The sequence below is a fragment of the Bos taurus genome, chromosome 25 (assembly GCF_002263795.3).
Source record: "Bos taurus isolate L1 Dominette 01449 registration number 42190680 breed Hereford chromosome 25, ARS-UCD2.0, whole genome shotgun sequence".
NCBI lineage: Eukaryota > Metazoa > Chordata > Mammalia > Artiodactyla > Bovidae > Bos > Bos taurus.
Window position 1 is genome coordinate 34,022,421 of NC_037352.1, and position 20,800 is coordinate 34,043,220.

A 20,800-nucleotide genomic window follows, 5' to 3' on the forward strand; every position below is an offset into this window, starting at 1 on the left:
AGGGAACCAAGTTAGGGATTTACCACAGTGGGGATCTGGGTCTGAGCTTAAGCCTCACTGTGCTTATCACTTGAGCAAGTGTTAAGAAGTAGCCACAAGAAATGGTCAAGGAAAATGAGGACTGAGAAGTCAAAGGGAGGGGAGGCTAACAGATCTCAGCGTCATTAGAGCCCAGGCAGGAGAACACTGTCAGACCTGGAGGCCCCCAGGTAAACAGAGATGCTCTTATCAGGCAGGATATTCGAAGGGCTTTGAGATCATCGCCCAGGAGCTGCAGGCAAAGCCAGCCCTCTCCTTAGGTGAGGTCAATGCTTTACTATACAGATGCTAAATTGCAGTGTGTTGAGAAGTGAATTAAACACAGGCAGGAGAAGCTGTCACTATGCTCTATGGCACTAATCCAAATCATGTGTCAGGAAAAGCGAGGGTGGAGAAATGGGATGAGAAGAAAAATAGAAAGAGGAAGAGGGGGCTACAGGGCTGCAGAGAGGCAGGCTGCCACGAGGGAGCGCACAGTGGGGTCCCAGGCCATGAGAGAGAAGACAGGTGGAAGACACTCAGGTTGTGTCTAGAGAGGAGTGAGATTGGGAGAGGATTTCTGTGGGGCTTTCAGGTTCAGTCAAGATTCAAAAGGCAAGAGGATATGAGCTCAGGCCAGGCTGAGTAGGACAGTTAGAGGAAGGGTTTCAAAGGTGTCCCTTTGACAATTTTCTGTCTTGATGGGCAGGTCCTTTGGTTTACCCTCTCTGACGCTGTCCCTATCGGGGGAGGGGTGCTGTGGGGAAGGGAAAAGGATCCAGGTACAAGAGGTGTCTGCTGGTTCGACTTAGGGAACCCGGATTCTTAAGACAAGAAGGAAGAGTCACAATATAAGTGGCCGGTGAGCACCAAGGGCGAGCTCCTTGCTTTCTCGATGGCTGTAGGGTGGGAGGTTCTGTCCTCTCTTAGAGGAGTTTCCAGCATCCTTGGCAGACAAAGAAGGAGACGGTGGGTCTGGAACGTTCCCAGCGACCATGCATCAGGTGCCTGGTCATTTCTTCCTTAGACAGTGAGCCCGCGCAGCTGGGGAAAGCACAGGCTTTGGGATCGGCCCTAACCAGGGCCAAGTGCCAGACCCACTTGCTAACTATGTACTCATCACTTAACCTCTTTGACCTTCAACTTCCTCATCTGTAAAATAAGGATTTAACTAATTCCTGCCACGGCAAACTGTTAGGTCCAAGGAAATAATACTGGAATTATCTTTCTTTTTCTTTAAATTAAAAAAAAATTTCATCAAAGTTATGATGTTTAGAGTTTTAAAAATCAAAGAGAATAAACCAAAAGAATCAGCCTCCTTCTCTCTCCTCCTTTTCCTTTCCTCCCTCTCATCGCGTCTCCTCCCATCCCTTCCTTCCCTCTCCCTTTCTCCTCTCCTGCCCTTCCTGATCACTGTGGGGTGGGAGGTTCTGACCTCTCTTCAAGGATTTTCAGGCAACAGCGAAGGAAACATTGGGTCTGAAATCTTCCCTTGGGACTATCCTTCCTAGGTCGACTAACTCTTAGAGACCGCAACTTCCCTGGAGTGTATCTTTCATATGCAAACCCCCCCACTCCCCCCCCCACCCCGGGGTTCACACCTTAACTCCTCCTTTATGGAGCTCTCATTTCAGGGGGCAACCCACCTTCCATAATCAGCCCCCGGGCCGGTACCAGACAACTAGGGGTGGCCCTACACCCCAGAACCCGCTGAAGTTATCTAAAGGAGCCAACCCTAGGCCTGCTGACCCTGCGTCGCCCATTAAAACCACAGCAAAGGCTTTCATAGTTTTCCTTCTCCCTCTGTCTCCTGATCCACCCCACTGCTCCCCTGTGTGGTTCTGTGTGGGGTGACACGACCCTGCTCTTGGGATCTGCGAGTATAACAAACTACCTTTTCAATGGCAGTCATCTCCCGATCTGGTGGCCTCACCACACCTGAGTAATAATAAAACCTGCACTTTATTTTTTTTGTTTAAATAAATTTTATTTAAATAAATATTTTGCAGGTCTTAGTTGCAGCATGTAGGATCAAGTTCCTCCACCAGCGATTGAACCCAGGCCCCCGGTACTGGGAGCATGGAGTCTTAGCCACTGGACCACCCGGGAAGTCTCAAAACCTACATTTTAAAATATTTACGATTCCAGCTCACTGTCACGTGTGCCAACATTACTCCTGTCTTAATTCCTGGTGATTTCCATTTGCACGTAAATCATCTGTCCACATCACAGTTCACCCCATCACCACTTGATGGCAGGTGATCTCTGGATTGAAGGAACGCCCAGCACACACACACACACACACACACACACACACACACACACAAATCCTTATCAACAACCCCACCCCTGGACTGTAAGACTCCTCCACCCCCAACCCCACTCCAGATCGGGACACACAGTTTTGAGGGCATTAGCCAGCTGTGGCCCCCTTTGCCTGGCAAAGGAATAAAGCTATTCTTTCCCACTGATACTTCACCCCAAACTGCCTGTGCAATTCAGTGTCGTAACCAGTGCACATTAAGAGCCAAGGTCTTGACAATAAGTCACAGACCCTACATGCTTTGACCCCATTATCTCTGGTTCACCTGCTATTTTTCATTTCATTCACTTCTCATTCATTAGACTGTGTCCTCTACCAAAGCCAGGCACACTTCTACCTCAGGCCCTTTGCACTGGCTATTGTCACTCCCTGGAATATTATTCCTTCAGACACCTGCAGGGCTCATGCCCTCGCCTCCTTCAAGTCTTTGCTCAGAGGTCACCTTCTCAGTGAGACTCTTCCTGAGCATCTCCTACCATTTCTACTTTTTTAGAGCTCTTACCTTTTTTTTTTTTGGCCACACCACAGGGCTTGTGGGATTTTAGTTCCCAGACCAGGGATAGAACTTGAACCCTCTGCAGTGAAAGCTCAGAGTTCTGACCATTGGCGTGCATGCATGCTAAGTCGCTTCAGTCTTGTCTTTTTGCAGCCCTATGAACTGTAGCCCGCCTGGTTCTTCTGTCCATGGAAGTCTCCAGACAAGAATACTGGAGTGGGTTGCCATGCCCTCCTCCAGGGGATCTTCCCGACCCAGGGATCCAACCCTTGTCTCTTACATCTCCTGCATTGTAAGTCCAATTCTTTACCACCAGTGCCATCTGGGAGGCCCCCTAAGCGCTGGACCGACGTGGACTTCCCAAAGTTCTTACCTTCTAATGCACTATCTAGTTTACTTATTTATTATGTTTATTCCTTTATCACATATCTGCACTCTCCCCCCACCCTGCCCGGAAATGTGAAGTCAGAGATTTTTCTCTTTCATGCCTATGTCCTCGCTTCTATTAGAAGAGGACTTTGCCTAGTATACACGCTCCATAAACATTTACTTAATGAACAGAACATTAGCCCCTGAGAGGACCCTGAGACTATCTTGTCCAACCTTCTCACTGTAACAATAATAAAGACAACAGAAGAAGCCGCTGCAGCAACCGCCCAGAGTTAATCACTGACTACAGAGCCGGCCCTGCGCTCTCAGCTTTTAATGCAATTACCTCATTTAAACCTCAGGGCGACCCCTGGAGCTTGGTATCACTATAATCTCCACCGGGATTAATGATCGAGTTCAGGTTCAGGAACTTTTCTTAGATCCCCAAAGCGATAAGTGGTGGCCCTGGGCTCCCAGCCCAGGCAGCCAGAGTCCAAGCCGGCGCTCTCAGCCTCCCCGCCCCCACCCCCGCCCCTTGCAATGTTTCGATCACGTGCAAAAGTCCCCTAACGGGAGAACTGCTTCACACGTGGGAGGGTCCAGTAACATGCTCAGTGCAGCGATGCTCTTAATCAAGCACCTTGAATTTGTTGGGGTTGATGGCTGGGGAGAGGGGAGGAGAGGGGAGGGGCCCAACGGATGGGCGCGGTGGGGGCTGAGTGCTGCCTCTACGCCTGTGCCTTCTCCGCTCTAATGCACTTGGTGGAAGCCAGACAGCCCCAGGAGAGCCTTAATGGATCCGCAGAGTCACAACTTCAGCTGAAACACCGGACTAATAATGGAGGAGGCAAGGTCATTAAGGACCAGAGCAGGGAAATGGACACGCTGTGATTGGCTTCTAAGGATCCAAGCCCATTCTGGCCAATTCTCGGCTCCTGTCTCTACGCCCACAGCTTCTCTCTCCTCTGTGTCAGGGTCCCAGTGTTTGCTGAGACCCTCTTCCATCTATACGTCTGGGACTCCTGGCAGGAGTCCGCCTCACCTGGGTTCCTTAATCCCCTGCCTGCGTCCCAGCTGACCCCGGGGTATTGGTATTTGGGTGTGGCCCTTGGGCAGGATTCATTTAAGAAAAGCTTCCCTGTGATTCTAAGATGCTCCTGTCTCTTCTGTGTCCCCTGAGAGCCATTGCTGTGGAGTTCTACTGCTTTTGTTTTATTCCTTTCTTCCTTCATCCAGTACATTGGTATTAAGAATTTACTATGCGTCAGACATTAGCCCAGGCACAATATCAAAGATGTATTAGATAATTCATAGAGGTAGTATAACAGATGCAGGCAATTTTAGAATAGAATCAAAGCATGTGAGCCCAGGAGAGTACCCAGGGGGGAACGAAAGCCTCTGGGTTTAAGCCCTGGGTAACTCAGGAGTTTCTCTCTCCCATCTCTCCTGTCCTGCCTCCATGAGGCCCTCAGCCTTTCTCAATAGGAACTCTACAGCAGCCTCCCCACAGCTTTTTTAAAAAGCTGTTTTTCATTGTGGTTAAAATATAGTAACATAAAGTGTATCCTTTTCACCATTTTTTAAGTATACAATTCAGTGATGTTAAGTACATTTGCAATGTCGCACAACCACCACCTCTATCCATTGCCAGAACTTCTCTATCAAGTCAAACAGAAACTCCGAATCCACTAAATAATAACTCACCACCCTCCTTCCTGGTCCCCAGTAACCTCTCCGCTTCTTTCCGTCTCTATGAATTTGCCTCTTCTAGGTACCTCCTATAAGTGGACCATACAATATTTATCCTTTTGTTTCTGGCTTCTTTCATTTGGCATAATGTTCTCAAGGTTCACTCATGTAGCATGTATCAGCCTGTGTTCCTTTTAAGGCTGAATAATATTCTATTGTATATATACTTCACATCTGGGGTATCCATTCGTTGGTTGATGGCCATCTGGGTCATTTCCACCTTTTGGCCATTGTGAAAGATGTTGTTAGGAACATGGATACATCCCTGCTTTTGATGGTGTTTCCAGCCTGTTCTCCATACAAATGTCAGACACACTTTTCTAAAAAACAGATTTGATTCATTTCAATATTCTTGATCCATAAAGGTGTCTGTTTCTCAGATTCTCTTTTGAACCAGCCGTAACATTTTCCTGGTTCCCTCGTGATGAGTAAAATAAAATCTTTACCGAGTGTTCTTTTTCATGCCTGTATCAATTCATGGTTTTGCCTTTTCTGAAAATGATCTCTCAATAGTATACTTTAGAGATGAGGAAAGAGGTTCAGAGAGGTTAAGAAACTTGCCCAAAGTCACCCAACTAACAACTGGCAGAGGTGGGAATTCCGATCCCTTCTGTGTTCTTTCCACTGCAGTTTGCAAAACTCAGGACATGGCAGAGAGTAGGATTAATTCACTGTCAGGATTGAAGAAAGCTGGTGTTCACGCTGGGTCTTGGCAAGCAGAGGCGAGCACATGCAGAAATTTCGGGAGCTGGGAAGGGGAGGGTGTGTTTGGAGAAGGCACACAGCACCACGGGCAGGTTGCAGGGGAGCTGAAGGCATGGCTTATTGAATTCAAACTCTGCCACTTGAGCTACTAATAAATGTTTGGAGCCTGTTGTTCAGTCGCTAAGTCAGGTCCGGCTCTTTGTGACCCCATGAAATGCAGCATGCCCAGCTTCCCCGTCCTTCACCATCTCCCAGAGTTTACTCAAATTCATGTCCGTTGGAGCCATAGATATTATTTTTAATCTCTGAATTAGAGGAAAAAATTTCCTAACAATGTTGTAAAGAATAAAAGCAATCATGAGGATGTGGGAAGACTTTATCAGTTTTTAAATTACCTGCAAATGAAAGGGATTATTATAAATGAAAAAAAAAAAAAACCCTAAATTAGAAATTAAAGGCCCCCAAAGATGGAGTTCTCTGGTGGTTCAGCTGGCAAAGAATTTGCCTGCAATGCAGGAGACCTGGGTTTGATTCCTGGGTTGGGAAGATCTCCTGGAGAAGGGAAAGGCTACCCACTGCAATATTCTGGCCTGGAGAACTCCATGGACTGTATAGTCCACGGGTTGCAAAGAGTCGGACACGACTGAGCGACTTTCAGAAAGATGGAGTGACTGAGCTCAAACCAGGTATAAAACTTGGGATTTTGAGATTTAATTGTCCAGAGCTGAAGGGATCCTGAGAAGTCTTTCTGGAAATCTCCATGGGGGCATCAGCCACATGGATCTCCAGGGTCCTACATGAGCATGCTCCTTTATAAAAATGTATTTTATTTTATTTTTGGCTGCATTGGATCTCTGTTGCTGCACACGGGCTGTCTCTAGTTGCAGCAAGCAGCGGCTGCTCTCTAGTTGCGTCGCGTGAGCTTCTCATCGCAGTGGCTTCTCCTGCAGAGCGCGTGTTCTAGGGGCAGGCTCCATAGTTGTGGGCATGAGCTTAGCTGCCCAGCATCATGTGGGATAATCCCAGACTAGGAATAGAATCTACGTCCTCTGCATTGGCGGGTGAATTTCTAACCCCTGGACCACCAGGGAAGTCTGTATGCTCCTTTTTTAACCAAATGGAATTGGAGACCGAGTGACTCCCTGCGGACCTCCGGGGCTCAGCAGGGAAGGACAAGTGTCTCATGAGATTCCCATCAACCTGGGATGAGTCTGAGGGGCTCTGGAGAGCCAGTAACCGTGAGACAGAGCAAGAACACCAGCTCCTGGCAGTCGCTTTGGGAGCATATCCTACCCCAATAGCCCCAGATTTCCCTCAAGAAACCAAGAGATCTGTTTATTCCAGAATTGTTCAGTCGCTCAGTCATGTTTGACTCTTTGTGGCCCATACACTGCAGCACACCAGGCTTCCCTGTCTTTCACTCTCTCCCGGAGTTTGCTCAAACTCATGTCTGCTGAGTTGTTGATGCCATCCAACCATCTCATCCTCTGTCACCCCCTTCTCCTGCCCTCAATCTTTCCCAGCATCAGGGTCTTTTCCAATGAGTCAGCTTTTCACATCAGGTGGCGATTGGAACTTCAGTTTCAGCATCAGTCCTTCTAATGAATATTCCCTTATTATTAAAGAGTAAAGGATTTTTCTGAAGCTCTGCGGACCAATTCTCTGAGGACCAATATTTTTCAATTCTGTAGCTGATCAGCAGGGTCATATTTTTGTAAGCAGGATGAGGAAGTGGACAAAACCACAGGACGTGGATTTGGAGGAACTGGTGTTAGCTGACGATGCACCACTGCGGGCGGAAGTGTGACCTTGACCCTACCACCTCTTGTCTCTACCTCTGCTTCCTTGAAAATGGGAATCATTTTCTTCTTCTTCACCTTGCCAGATTGAGAAATACTTTTGATGTGTTTTATAAATGATAAGGCAATAGGTACATCAGTGTTAGGTATTTGACAACTCTTATCTCATGCTGCTGCTGCTTCTGCTGCTAAGTCACTTCAGTCGTGTCCGACTCTGTGCAACCCCATAGATGGCAGCCCACCAGGCTCCCCCGTCCCTGGGATTCTCCAGGCAAGAACACTGGAGTGGGTTGCCATTTCCTTCTCCAATGCATGAAAGTGAAAAGTGAAAGTGAAGTCACTCAGTTGTGCCCGACTCTTAGTGACCCCATGGACTGCAGCCCACCAGGCTCCTCCGTCCATGGGATTTTTCCAGTCAAGAGTACTATTAGGGTCCAATTCCTTTCAAATTATTACAGGAGAATTAATACTATTGTTCATAATTCCTTTACCAAATCTAGAAAAAAGAAACTTCGGTGCTCAAGCAGATAAACAGCCCACCCAGGCAAAGGACTGTTTTAAAAAGAGGCGGCCAGGTCTATAAAGATACAAGATATATCCTCCCTGAAGTCTCTGTGCAATTTGAAGCTCTGATACTTGTAGAAGTATAAATGCTACAAACTCATAAAACATCACCTGAGAGTTCACTTGAACCTCTTCCCAATTCATTAAGTTTTGCAGATTTTAAACACCAAGCTCTTATCTCATGGCACTGTACAAATGTCGCCGCAAATACTTGCTGTCGTGTCAGTTCTCCACTAGACCATGAACTCCTAGGAAAGTCTTTGCCGCTTTTAGTTGCCATCCCTCCTGCCCCCCAACCCAGTGTCCCCAGCATCTAGCAGAGTGTCTAGCACAGAGTGGGTGAAAATCAATGGTTGTTCAAAGAATGGGAAGAACCAAGTGCATCATGGACAAAGATGTTTATTCTTGCAACTGTGTCTCCCTTACCAAACCTGCCCACTTTTTTGCACCCAGCCCCAGTCTTCTTCATAAAGCCTTGCACAGCTAGATCTGCACGTGCTAACTTCTTTTTTAGCATCTGTTCCAGTATTCTGATTTTGTGAATGAAGAAACTGAGCCCAAGGAGATCATGTCTCCAGCCAGGCTCACACAGGTCCCTTATCTTGTGCTTGCTAAGTTGTTCAGTCGTGTCAGACTCTCTGCGACCCTATGGACCATAGCTCTCCAGGCTCCTCTGTCCATGCGATTCTCCAGACAAGAATGGTGGAATGGGTTACCATGCCCTCCACCAGGGAAGCTTCCTCATCGAATCCACATCTCTTATGTCTCCTGCATAGGAGGAGACACCAGTGCCACCTGGGAAGCCCCTCTTTATCTTGTGCTAACTGCTAAGTCGCTTCTGCTGCTGCTGCCGCTAAGTCGCTTCAGTCGTGTCCGACTCTGTGCGACCCCATAGATGGCAGCCCACCAGGCTTCCTCATCCCTGGGATTCTCCAGGCAAGAATACTGAAGTGGCTTGCCATTTCCTTCTCCAATGCATGAAAGTAAAAAGTGAAAGTGAAGTTGCTCAGTCATGTCCGACTCTTAGCGACCCCATGGACTACAGCCTACCAGGCTCCTCCATCCATGATTTCCAGGCAAGAGTACTGGAGTGGGGTGCCATTGCCTCCTCCGTAAGTCGCTTCAGTCGTGTCCAACTCTGTGGGACCCCAGAGACAGCAGCCCACCAGGCTCCCCCGTCCCTGGGATTCTCCAGGCAAGAACACTGGAGTGGGTTGCCATTTCCTTCTCCAACGCATGAAAGTGAAAGTGAAGTCGCTCAGTTGTGTCCGACTCGTAGCAACCCCATGGACTGCAGCCTACCAGGGTCTTCTGTCCATGGAATTTTCCAGGCAAGAGTACTGGAGTGGGGTGTTTTGTAGGGGGTCTTAATTACTTTGTATTTCATTGCTCCCCTCTCCCCAAGACCCTCAATCCCTGAAAATTTAACTGTCTTCCTTTTTCTCCTGTCTCTCCTCTGCCTTCCTTCTTAGCTGCCTGCATGTGATCCAGGACCTCAGGTAGATCCTCAGTAAAGACTCAGAGAATGGACTTCTCATTATCTGAGAATTGTCCAGGGAGAGGGAACAAGAGTCCTTGACATATGGTAAGTGACGGTTGCCATCTGCTGGTCGATGTGTGGAACTACAGACAAAAGTGTGTGTGTGTGTGTGTGTGTGTGTGTGTGTGTGTGTGTGTGTGTGTGTGTGTGTGTGTGTGTGTGTGTGTGTGTGTGTGTGTGTGTGTGTGTGTGTGTGTGTGTGTGTGTGTGTGTGTGTGTTTTCCCCTTTCGTTTCTTGTATTTGGGCTTCCCTGGTGGCTCAGACCCTAAAGAATCTGCCTGCAAAACTGGAGACCGGGGTTCAATCCCTGGGTCAGGAAGATCCCCTGGAAAAGGGAATGGCAACCCACTCCAGTATTCTTGCCTGGGAAATCCCATGGGCAGAGGAGCCTGGTGGGCTACAGTCCATGGGGTTGCAAAGAATCGACACAAACTGAGCAATGAATGCGATGCTTGTGGGACCAACTTAGTTCCCCCACTAGAGACTGAACTAGAGACTGAACACAAACCCTCAGTAGTGAAAGCATGGGGAGTCCTAACCCCTGGATCGCCAAGGAATTCCACAAAACTCTGTCCTTCTACTAGACCCATCAACATGACCTTGGTCTTGCAGGCTTGCGTGTATATATACCACTCTTACTGGAGCCTGGGCAAAAAATGTCTGGGAGCATTTTGGCATGGTCCACAAATGTTTTAGAAGTCCTTCATTTCTGCAAAGATATTTATACTTAACTCCTGACCTCCAGGAACCTACAGTCTGGTAGAAATCCAAGAGCATCATTAAATATATTACAATTGTAGGGACATCGCCAGTGGTCCAATGGTTAAGACGCCACCTTCCAGTGCAGGGGGTGTGGGTTTGATTCCTGGTTGGGGAGCTAAGATCCCACAAACCTTGTCAAAAAATCCAAAACATAAAACAGAAGCAGTATTGTAACAAATTCAATAAATACTTTAAAAATGGCTTACATCAAAAAAAATCTTTAAAAAAATTATAATTGTCAAGGAGTACTATAGAAAATGAGCAAAAGATGCCAGCATCCTCCCAAGGCACAAGAGATCTGCTAACTGTTTGGGAGGGGGCTTCCCAGGTGGCTCAGCAGTAAAGAATCTGCCTGCAATGCAGGAGCCGCAGGAGACACGGGTTCGATCCCCGGGTCGGGAAGATCCCCTGAAGGAGAGCGTGGCAACTCCCTTCAGTATTCTTGCCAGGAAAATCTCATGGACACAGGAGCCTGGCTGTCTACAGTCTAGGGATTGCGAAGAGTCAGACACGATGAAGCGAGCACACACTGTTTGGGGGCATGGAGCAAAATCACCAAGCGCTCATGGAAAACTTCAATGTTCTCAGCAAATGGAAGAAGCATTTTGACATTTGGGGGGATCTTGTTTGGCAGATAGAATTTTGGCAGGGAGAGAACGGAACTGGAGAGGGGATGTTCTGGTGGAGGAAATAGCTTTCAGGAGATGGAGGAAATGACCACTGGTTGGCCTGAAGTGAGCTAGGGATTGTCTCACGTTATTCAGGAAAGCACCGAGTGGTCCCAGTGTGTTTGCTTAGGTAAGTCAGCTGGAAAAGTAGGCTGCAGCCTTGCCCAGTGAAGCTAATGCTGTCAGTGCCCTGCGCATAAGCCCTCGGGCCTCACCTTGGTATCCCAGCCCGCCAGCATCTGCATCTCTTTGAGGGCTCTCTCTGATGACCCACTGTGGCTTCATACACAGCAGATAGGATGCGTATGCCTCCTGGACGCCAGCATCTATTAGCCTCTGACCGACTGGAATTGGTTTATAAACAGCCTTGCTCTCTTCCCCTTGAGTCGGGTTAACTCTGAGACACCTGCTGTTCAGTCATTGCCTCCCAGAGGTCCCCAACAAGACTAAGCTCAGCTGCCCAGAGTGACAACTTGCCTAATAATACACCCTTATTCTTTGCCTTCCCTTTCCTGTCTCACTTCCTCATTTCTTACTGGTATCTCCTCTGATCACTTCCAAAGTATATTATGTACACTCAGTTTTTATTTTTGGCTGCACGGGGTCTTTGCTGCTGTGCTCAGACTTTCCCTAGTGGCCGTGCTCGGGCTTCTTGCTGCAGTGGCTTCTCCTGTCGCAGCGCTCAACTCTGGAGTGCAGGCTCAGCAGTTGTGGTGCACCGGCTCAGTTGCCCCGTGGCATCTTCCCGGACCGGGGTTCAAACTCGTGTCCCTCCCACTGGCAGGCGGACTCCTAATCACTGGACCACCAGGGAAGTCCTACACTCAGGTTTTTTAAAATCTCAAGGCCTGTTTCCAGTGAAAGTAAATCTAAAACATCATGGAAGGCCTGGGATGCTAAGTTAAGAAGATTGGACTTCCAGCAGAAAGGCTTCCTTCACACTAAGTCATAATATTTGTGTGTTAGTCGCTCAGTTGTGTCCGACTTTTTGTAACCCCATGGCCTGTAGCTCGCCAGGCTCCTCTGTCCATGGAATTCTCCAAGCAAGAATATTGGAGTGGGTTGCCATTCCTTTCTCCAGGGGATCTTCCCGACCCAGGGCTCAAACCCAGGTCTCCTGCATTGCAGGCAGATGCTTTACCATCTGAGCCACCAGGGAAGCCCCAAAGTCATGATATAAATGTTGGTTATTCTGACAATTCTTATCTCATGGTGCAGTACAAATCGCACCATGATGATTTGTTGGCGTGTCACTTCTCCCGTTAGATCCTGAACGTTATTTGCAGATGGTGTCTTATGAACTGCCATCCTTCTGACATTTTCTCTTGTGGTGTGGGGATCTCCCAGCCAGTCTGCTCCTAGCTGGTACATATTGCTATGTGTGTGAGTGTGTGCTAAGTCACTTCAGTTGTGTCCAACTCTTTGCAATCTCATGGACTGTAACCCACCAGGCTCCTCTGTCTGTGGAATTCTCCAGGCAAGAATACTGGAGTGGGTAGCCCTTTGCTTCTCTAGGGGTTCTTCCCAACCCAGGGACTGAATCCAGGTCTCCTGTATTGCAGGCGGATTCTGAGCCACCAGGGAAGCCCAAGCCTTATGGAAGGCTGAGTTTTTGCATCTACTATTACTCACAGATTTCCTTCTGTGAGATTTCCAAGATTCCTTCTTTTATCTTTTCCTTTCTGTTTAAAGAACTTCCTTTAGCCATTTTTTTAAGGCCAAGGCAAGACTTTCATCCCCACCCAGGTAATTAGATATCACTCCCTACTATAAATGGATTACACGTACCAGTCAAAAGACAAAGATTGGGCAGGATAAAAATTTTTTTTGGCTGCACCACGTGGTTTTCGAGATCTTAGCACTTGGACCAGACATTGAACCCAGCCCATGGCGATGAAAGCACTGAGTCCTAACCACCGAACGACCAGGCAACTCCCGAGAATAGATGTTTTTTTAATAACCAAAATATATACTGTCTATAGGAAATTCAACTCAAATATAATAACACTGGTATGTGAAAAGTAAAGGGATGGGAAAAAGATATAGCATGCAAATATTAATCAAAAGATAGCAGCCAGGTCTATATTTAACATCAGATAAAGTAGACTTCAGGGCAGAAAAATTACCAGGGACAGAGAGAGGCATTAGATAATAATAAAGAAGTCAATCCACCAAGAATGTGTGAAGTGAAGTGAAGTCGCTCAGTCGTGTCCGACTCTGCCACCCCATGGACTGTAGCCTACCAGGCTCCTCTGTCCATGGGATTTTCCAGGCAAGAGTACTGGAGTGGATTGCCGTTTCCTTCTCCAGGGGATCTTCCCAACCCAGGGATTGAACCTGGGTCTTCTGCATTGTAGACAGACGCTTAAGAAGGTGTAGCAGTCATAAACAGCAGTTCTGCAAAATGTATGCACCAAGTAACAGAGCTGGCAAATATATGAAGCAAAAACTGATAGGAATGAAAGGAGAAATAGACAAATCCACAACCATACTTGGAGATCTCAAGACCCCTGTCTCAAAAACCGATAGAACAGCGATTCGGGAAATCGGCAAAGATATAGAAGAATTCAACACCATCATCAACCAATAGAACCTAACTGATGTTTATAAGAGGCTCCACCCACCAGCCGTAGCAAAATCCACATTCCTTTCAAATGCCTGAGAAACGTACAACAAGGAACACTGCGTATTCTGAGCCATAAAACAAAACTCAGATGGAAAAGAATTGGGAGAAGGGGTTGCTAGGGCTGTTAGGGAGTGAATACTAACAGGGATGGGGTTTCTTTTGGGGGTGTCGAAAATATTCTGGAGTTAGTAGTGATGATGGTTGCAGTACAAAGGAATCAATGAATTGTACACTTCTCAATGGTGAATTTTATGGTGTATGAATTAACCTCAACTTCATCAAAATTAAATCTTTAACTCTGTGAAAGAAGCTGTTAAGAAGATGAAAAGACAAGTTACAGACCGAGAAAAAATATTTGCAAGCCACATATCTGACAAAGGACTCATATCTGGTGACTCAACAGTGAAAAAAACAAACACTCTAGTTAGAAAGTGGAGAGAAAACAAGAGAGCTAGTTCACCAAAGAGGATATGTGGATGGCAAATAGGCACATGAGAAGATATTGCATAGTGATAGCCATATCACATAGCTGACCACAGTAAGATGCCTTGGCTTCCCAGTGGTGCAGTGGTAGAGAATCAGCTCGCCAATGCAGAAGAGACAAGCGACATGAGTCCGATCCCTGGATTGGGAAGATCCCCTGGAGGAGGAAATGTCAACTCACTCTAATATTGTGCTAAGTGGCTTTAGTCGTGTCTGACTCTTTGCAACCGCACGGACCATAGCCCTCCAGGCTCCTTTGTCCATGGAATTCTCCAGGCAAGAATGCTGGAGTGGATTGCCATGCCCTCCTCCAAGGGCTCTTCCCTGCCCAGCGATCGAACCCTGGTCTCCTGCATTGCAGGCAGGTTCTTTACCCTCTGAGCCACCAGGGAAGCCCCTCACTCTAATATTATTGCCTGGAAAATTCCATGGACAGAGGAGCCTGGCAAGCTACAGTCCATAGGGTCGCAAAAGAATCAGACATGACTTAGAGACTGAACAACAGCACACACTCATTAGTGATTTAATTTTGGAACAGCTAATATTAAAAGTAAGTGATCACACCAAATGCTAGCTCAGAGGCACAGAAACCTGGATCCTTAGTATTGGTGGGAAGGTAAAAACAACAGTCCCTCTGGAAAATAGCGTGGCAGTTTCTTTTCTCTGCACCGGGAGGCATGCAGGATCTTCGTTTCCCAACCAGTGGACCAAGGATTGCACTCATGCCCCCTTCAGTGGAAGCACAGAGTCTTACCCACTGGACCACCAGAGAAGACCCTTGGCATTTTCTTTAAAAAACTAAGCATACATTTATTTTATGACCCAGCAATTAATTGCATGCCTGGGCATTTATCTCGGAGAAATGAAAACCCATGTCCATGTAAAAACCCTTGTGGGTACGTGATTGTTCTTATGAGCTTTGTCTGTAGTAACCTCAAACTAAAAACCTATGAGAGGGTAGTTTAAATGAACTGCAGCGTATCGCTCCATGAAATACTAGTTAGTCATTGGTAAAAAAAAAAAATAAATTGTGGGAACCCACAACAACTTGGATGTATTTCAAGGGCATTATGTGAAGTTTTTTTTTGAAAAAACAACCTCAAAATGTCACATATGATATGATTCTATGTGTATAACATTCTCGAAATGACAACATTTTGAAGGGGAACAGATTAGGAGTTGCTAGGGGTTAAGGATGGTGGGGGAAGGGAGAAGTGACTGAGAAGAGAAGACACTCGTAAGATCTTTGTGGTGACAGAATAGGTTTGGCTCTCGTTTGCACGAGTGGCTTCAGGAATCTCGCACGGGATAGAACGACAGACTCATACAGACACTTACACCACTGTCGATTTCCTGGGTGTGCTATTTCACCATAATTGTGTAAGATGTGACTGTCGCGGAACACTGGGTTAGAGGGTACACCTGACTTCTCTATATTATTTTTGCAACTTCCCGTGAATCTGTAATTTTTTTTTAGGTTGTTTATGCTATATGAAGTGAAAATGTTATTCTCTCAGTCATGTTCGATTCTTTTGTGATCCCCGTGGACTACAGCCTACCGGGCTCCTCTGTCCAGGGGATTTCCCAGGCAAGAATACTGGAGTGGATAGTCATTTCCGTCTCCAGGGGATCTTCCCTACCCAGGGATCGAACCCACATCTCCTGCACTGGCAGGCAGATGCTTTACTGCTGAGCCACCAGGGAAGCTTATTAATTAATACCTTATGAGAAAACCCTGCCCAATATGGATGTACTTCATTTATCCCGCAAAAACAGGCCACGAGGTACTGTACAGTTTAATTTTCCATATAACATAAACTTTTCCCTCTATATAATGTTAAAACAGTTCATGGGCATTTTGCCAAAATATATCAACATTGTCCCTGCTTTTTTTTTTTCCCCCCACAAACAAAAACATAACAGAGAATTCAATACCATGGTCCAATCAGGGACTCGGGACTGGCCAGGCAGTCAGCTGCAAATATTGACTCCTTTATTTTCTTTGAAGAAAATTCAGGTTTTAATTGAATAAGAATGTTTATTGAGCAAATCAAATCGTTATTAAAAACAAAAAAAGACTGGTTGAAAACTCTCCTCTCCACCCTACCAGACCCGTAGAACCTTCAGTTGGAAAAGTTCTTCAGGCTCCATCAAAGGACAGCAGAGCCAAGTGCAGAGCCGGATCCAGGAGTCTTGGAGCGAAAATTCAGCGGTCAGGTCACAGTTGTTGCTGGGCTCTGAGTTTTGAAATGTGTCTTTGCACCCATTCTTCCTTTGGCTGGGCACACACTTTCCGGCCTCTCTTGGTGGTGAATCTGCGGAAAAGAGATGCTGAGAGTCAATACTAAGAACTTTGGCCTCCTAGAAAAGGATGGAGTTGAGGGGCAGCCCCCGCCCCCCAGATGATCTCCTGATCGCTCCCCCTTTGCTGTACCCCCGTCCCTGTGCCCTCTTCCTTCTTTCTGGCTGCGTTGGGTCGAGTCTTTATTGCAGCATGTGGGCCCCTCTCTAGTTGTGGTGTTCCGGCTCCAGCTCAGGCTCCAGGGCATGAGCTCTCAGCTGCCCCGAGGCCTGTGGGATCTTAGTTCCCTGACCAGATATCGAACCCGTGTCCCCTGCATTGGCAGGCGCATTCTTAACCACTGGACCCACCAGGGAAGCCTCCCAGCTCCCTCTTCCGGCCCTGCCTTCCCTCCTCTCCCGTAGCCTGTTTTCCACTGGAAGCCATGCTTCCTCGCCCACGTTTGTCAGGAAACATGTCCCAACAGCTCTGGTTTGAAGCAGGCAACCTGCACCATGCCTCGAAATTCTTCTGTTTTAATATAACAGCTTTATTGGGATATAATTCACACACCGTATAATTGGCCCACTTCAAGTTATAATTAGAATTCAAGGGTTTTCCTATATCTGTAGATGATACAGCCATTGCCACGATCAATTTTAGAACATTTGCATCACCGCACAAAGGAACCTCATACACGTGGTGCCACTTAATTCTTAATCACGTTACCGTGGGCTGTTTGCCACAGCTGTTCATGGGGAGAAGATTCCCATGTTCCTTACCACACTGTGAGCTCCTTAAGACCAGGGGTTGTAGGACTTCCCTGGTGGTCCAGTGTCTAAGACTCTGCACTCCCCATGCAGTGGGGACTGGGCTCAATCCCTGGTCAGGGAACTAGATCCCACATGCTGCAAATAAAAACTGGAGCAGCCAAATAAATAAATATGAAAAAAAAAAAAAAAAAAGACTGGGGGTTGTGGTTGATGTCCCTGAATTGTTTTCACCTGTTGCTCCTTGAGAGCATTCAGAAGTGACAAGAGCCTAAGTCAAGGGTGCTCTAAGCTGGGGCACCATGTACTTACTGGGGTTCCTGCCCTGGCACGTGCAGGGGAGAAGAGCCCAAAGGATGGGAAAATAAGGGAGAAAAAGGGCTTCACGGATGTTTGCACATCCATTTGACATTGTTCCCATTAAGAAATGGGGATCTATGTCTCCTCCCCTTGAATTCAGGCCAGTCCTAGGGGTGGCTGACCAATAGGAACGGCAGAAGTGATGCTATGTGACTTGGTAGCTAGGCCATAGGAGGTTGTAGAATTTCTGCCTGGTTCACTGAGCACCCATGCAGGAGCTTTGGACCTCCTTGTAAGGAGTCCTGCCACCCCAGGTCACCACTCCGTGGGGAGGCCCAAATTAGCCCAACAGAGATCACACAAAGATGCCCTGGAGGCAGAGAGATGCCTGCAGCCCCCCGAGCTGACCCAGCTCCAGCACCATCAGTCTACCGTTGTTGAGTTGCTAGGTTGTATCCAGCTCTTTTGTGAGCTCGTGGACTATAGCCTGCCAGTCTCCTCTGTCTATGGAATTTTCCAGGCAAGAACACTAGAGTGGGTTGCCATTTCCCTCTCCAGGGGATCTTCATGACCCAGGGGTCGGACCTGCATCTCCTGCATGTGTCTCCTGCGGTGCAGGTGGATTCTTTACTGGAGAGCCACCAGGGAAGCCGCTATCTGGCCATAACCACATAAGAGATGTCAAGCCAGAGCCTTGCAGCCGAGCCCTTCTGGAATTCCTGACCCAGGGAAGCCATGAGAGATAAGAAGACTATCACTGTTGGATTAAGCCACTAGACTTTGAGTGATTTGTTATGCAGCAACAGATGGCTGATCTAGACCCCTCACCTTCCTTTTACAAATGACTTGTGTCCAAGGTCATACAACTTGGGACAGAGCCGCTGCTTTGAGCTTAGCTTGGGGCTTTTTGCCAGCTGTTGGTTAAGTGTTAATGTCTCTAAAGCTCCAAAAAGTCAATCAAGTCACAAAGGAGAAGAGCCAGGGAGCGCATCCTGAGCCCAGGAGCATCCCCCTGGGTACCTGGGCACTGGGGTGCCTCTTGCCTGCCCTTAACTGTGACAATATTTGGGTTTGTCCTTGGAGCCTGTCATCTACCTTTCTGCACATTCTCTCATGCTCAGGAACCCCAAGTCCTGGAGAGCAGTGACGGCCCCTACTTGTGTATTTACACTTCAAGATCGCTTCCATTACTCACTCCAGTATTCTTGCCTGGAGAATCCCAGGGACAGAGAAGCCTGGCGGGCTACGGTCCATGGGGGTCACCAAAAGTTGGGCACAACTGAGGCGACTTAGCATCACTTCCATCTGCTGAACGTTGACTGTACGCAGGCTCAGAGCTCTGTGCTTTGCATATGTTAACCTCGTTTAGTCCTTCCAGGGGCCCTTCCCGGTACGTGTCATCTCGCCTGTTGCCGATGGGCTTGTTGTGACCTGCCTCTTGTCCACCTGCCTCCCTTGTCAGAAATATGTTCACCCTTCCCCCATCCACCATGCTCCTGCCAGCCCCCTTCACCTGGGCCGCTCCCACTTGCCCTTGGGGGTTCTCAGTGTAAATGTCACTTCCTCCAGGAAAGCCTCCCAACGCTAAGTGAGGTCCTCCTGTGACTATGATGAAGGGTACTCAAATATGCTGCCCCCAAATATGCCACTTTGACAAAAGGATTATTTTGAGCTAAAGACACTAAAAAACTCAAAAAACAAAAAACCCAAAAAAACAAAACAAAAAAACCCAAACACCAGCAAGTGCAAGAAGGGCATTCTGACCTCCCCTTTGCCTCCTGAAAGCAGGAGATAAAATTCCCATGTGAAAAATGTCCTCCTTGTACCTGGAGGAAAAATTATTCTTAACGTCAGAGTTAGTCAAGGCCAAGAAAACTCTGTACAAACAAACATTATTAAGATAACCCTTATCAGTCTTTGGCTTTCTTCACCCCCATATATATTAATTACTTTCCCACAATTCCCTCTTTGTTCAAAAGCATGTAGGCTTTGGACAAAAGCATGTAGATTTTGCTACTTCCTTGGGGCTTCATCTTCCTGTGGGGGCTCCATGTGCATGAAAAAATCTGTATGCTTTCCTCCTAATAATCTGTTTTATGTTCATTTAATCCTCAGGCTCAGCCAGAGCCCCGAGGAGGGAAGAGATTAAGTTTTACCTCCTCTCCAATGACATGCTCCCTCCTGCTCTTTTCTCCTGCTGCCTTTTTCAAGCACTCATACAATTGAGATTACCTATTTTGTGCAAGTGTCTTTTAATGCCCTCTTTCTGATGCTAGATGTAAGATCTATGAAGGCGTGCTAAGTTGCTTCAGTCATGGGACCCTGTGCACTGTAGCTCTCCAGGCTCCCCTGTCCATGGGGATTCTCCAGGCAAGAATACTGGAGTGGGTTGCCATGCCCTCCTCCAGGGGATCTTCCCAACCCAGGGATCAAACCCACATTCTTCTTCATTGGCAGGTGGTTCTTTACAACTAGTGCCACCTGGGTCTGTAAGGGCTGTTTATTCTTTTATACCTAGCACTTAGCACAGTGCCTGGCAGATCCCTGGATCATGGTCTGCAAGCCAGGAAAGCAAGCTCAGGGTCACGCTTGTTAATGCCCGAGGTTAAACAATAACCGACTGACCAGGTTTCCAGCCTGAGGTTCATCCTGGCCCTGAGGTGGGGGGTGTGGTCTGCTCAGCACCTCTCTAACTACATAACTCGTAAGGGACCCCAAAAACCCAAAGGAGAAATACTCACATCACAGCCTTCAGGGAGCAGATGTTCCTGGTGAATTCATAACTATGCACCTGCTTCCAGGGAAGGGTTTTTTGGCTGTACTGGAAACAGCAGAACTTGGCCACATCGCTGCCACCTTAGAGGAAAAAACACAGAGAGAGGAAGGGTCTTGGAGCTGGCCCTTTGCTTCCATCCCTGGTCAGCCTGGGAAGGGAGTGGGGCAGTTCCGTACGTGTGGCAGCTCCGAGATCGACACTCAAGATAAGAACCAGGAAAAGAAGGGAAGCCATAGGGAAGTTCTTCATCGTGCTGCAAGCTGGGTCCTTCAGAGCCTTCCTTTTAATTCCTCTGTCTTGTCAGGAACCCTCTTTTATGGGGCTGAGCTGACCCTGGAGGTAGTTCCAGAGAATTTTATGGTTCAGCACAAAAGCAGCTCTTTTGACCCTTCAGTGGGAAGTAACCTTATATCTGTGAAAAGGAGACTAGAAAGTCAGGAGGTATCATGGGAGGGGAGGAGCCAGCACACTAGGAAAGTCTCTCAGCCAGTGGAATGGTTGGAATCAACACTGATGATTTTAGAAGCAAATACAGAGGAAATGAAGTAAGAATTCTAGTGAATTGACCTC

At 47.4% G+C, this 20,800-nt stretch overlaps 1 protein-coding gene across 1 annotated transcript; it reads right to left on the reverse strand.

Annotated features, from left to right (window-relative positions):
- Positions 1–16,074: 16,074 nt before the first annotated feature.
- On the reverse strand, positions 16,075–20,646 carry CCL26 (C-C motif chemokine ligand 26). Its single transcript, NM_001205635.1, has 3 exons — positions 20,407–20,646; positions 20,196–20,310; positions 16,075–16,418 (listed from the first exon to the last, which is right to left on the reverse strand). Exons 1-3 carry the CDS (start codon positions 20,477–20,479, stop codon positions 16,322–16,324), a joined length of 285 nt encoding a protein of 94 aa, NP_001192564.1. The 5' UTR covers positions 20,480–20,646; the 3' UTR covers positions 16,075–16,321.
- Between the last annotated feature and the right edge of the window lie 154 nt (positions 20,647–20,800).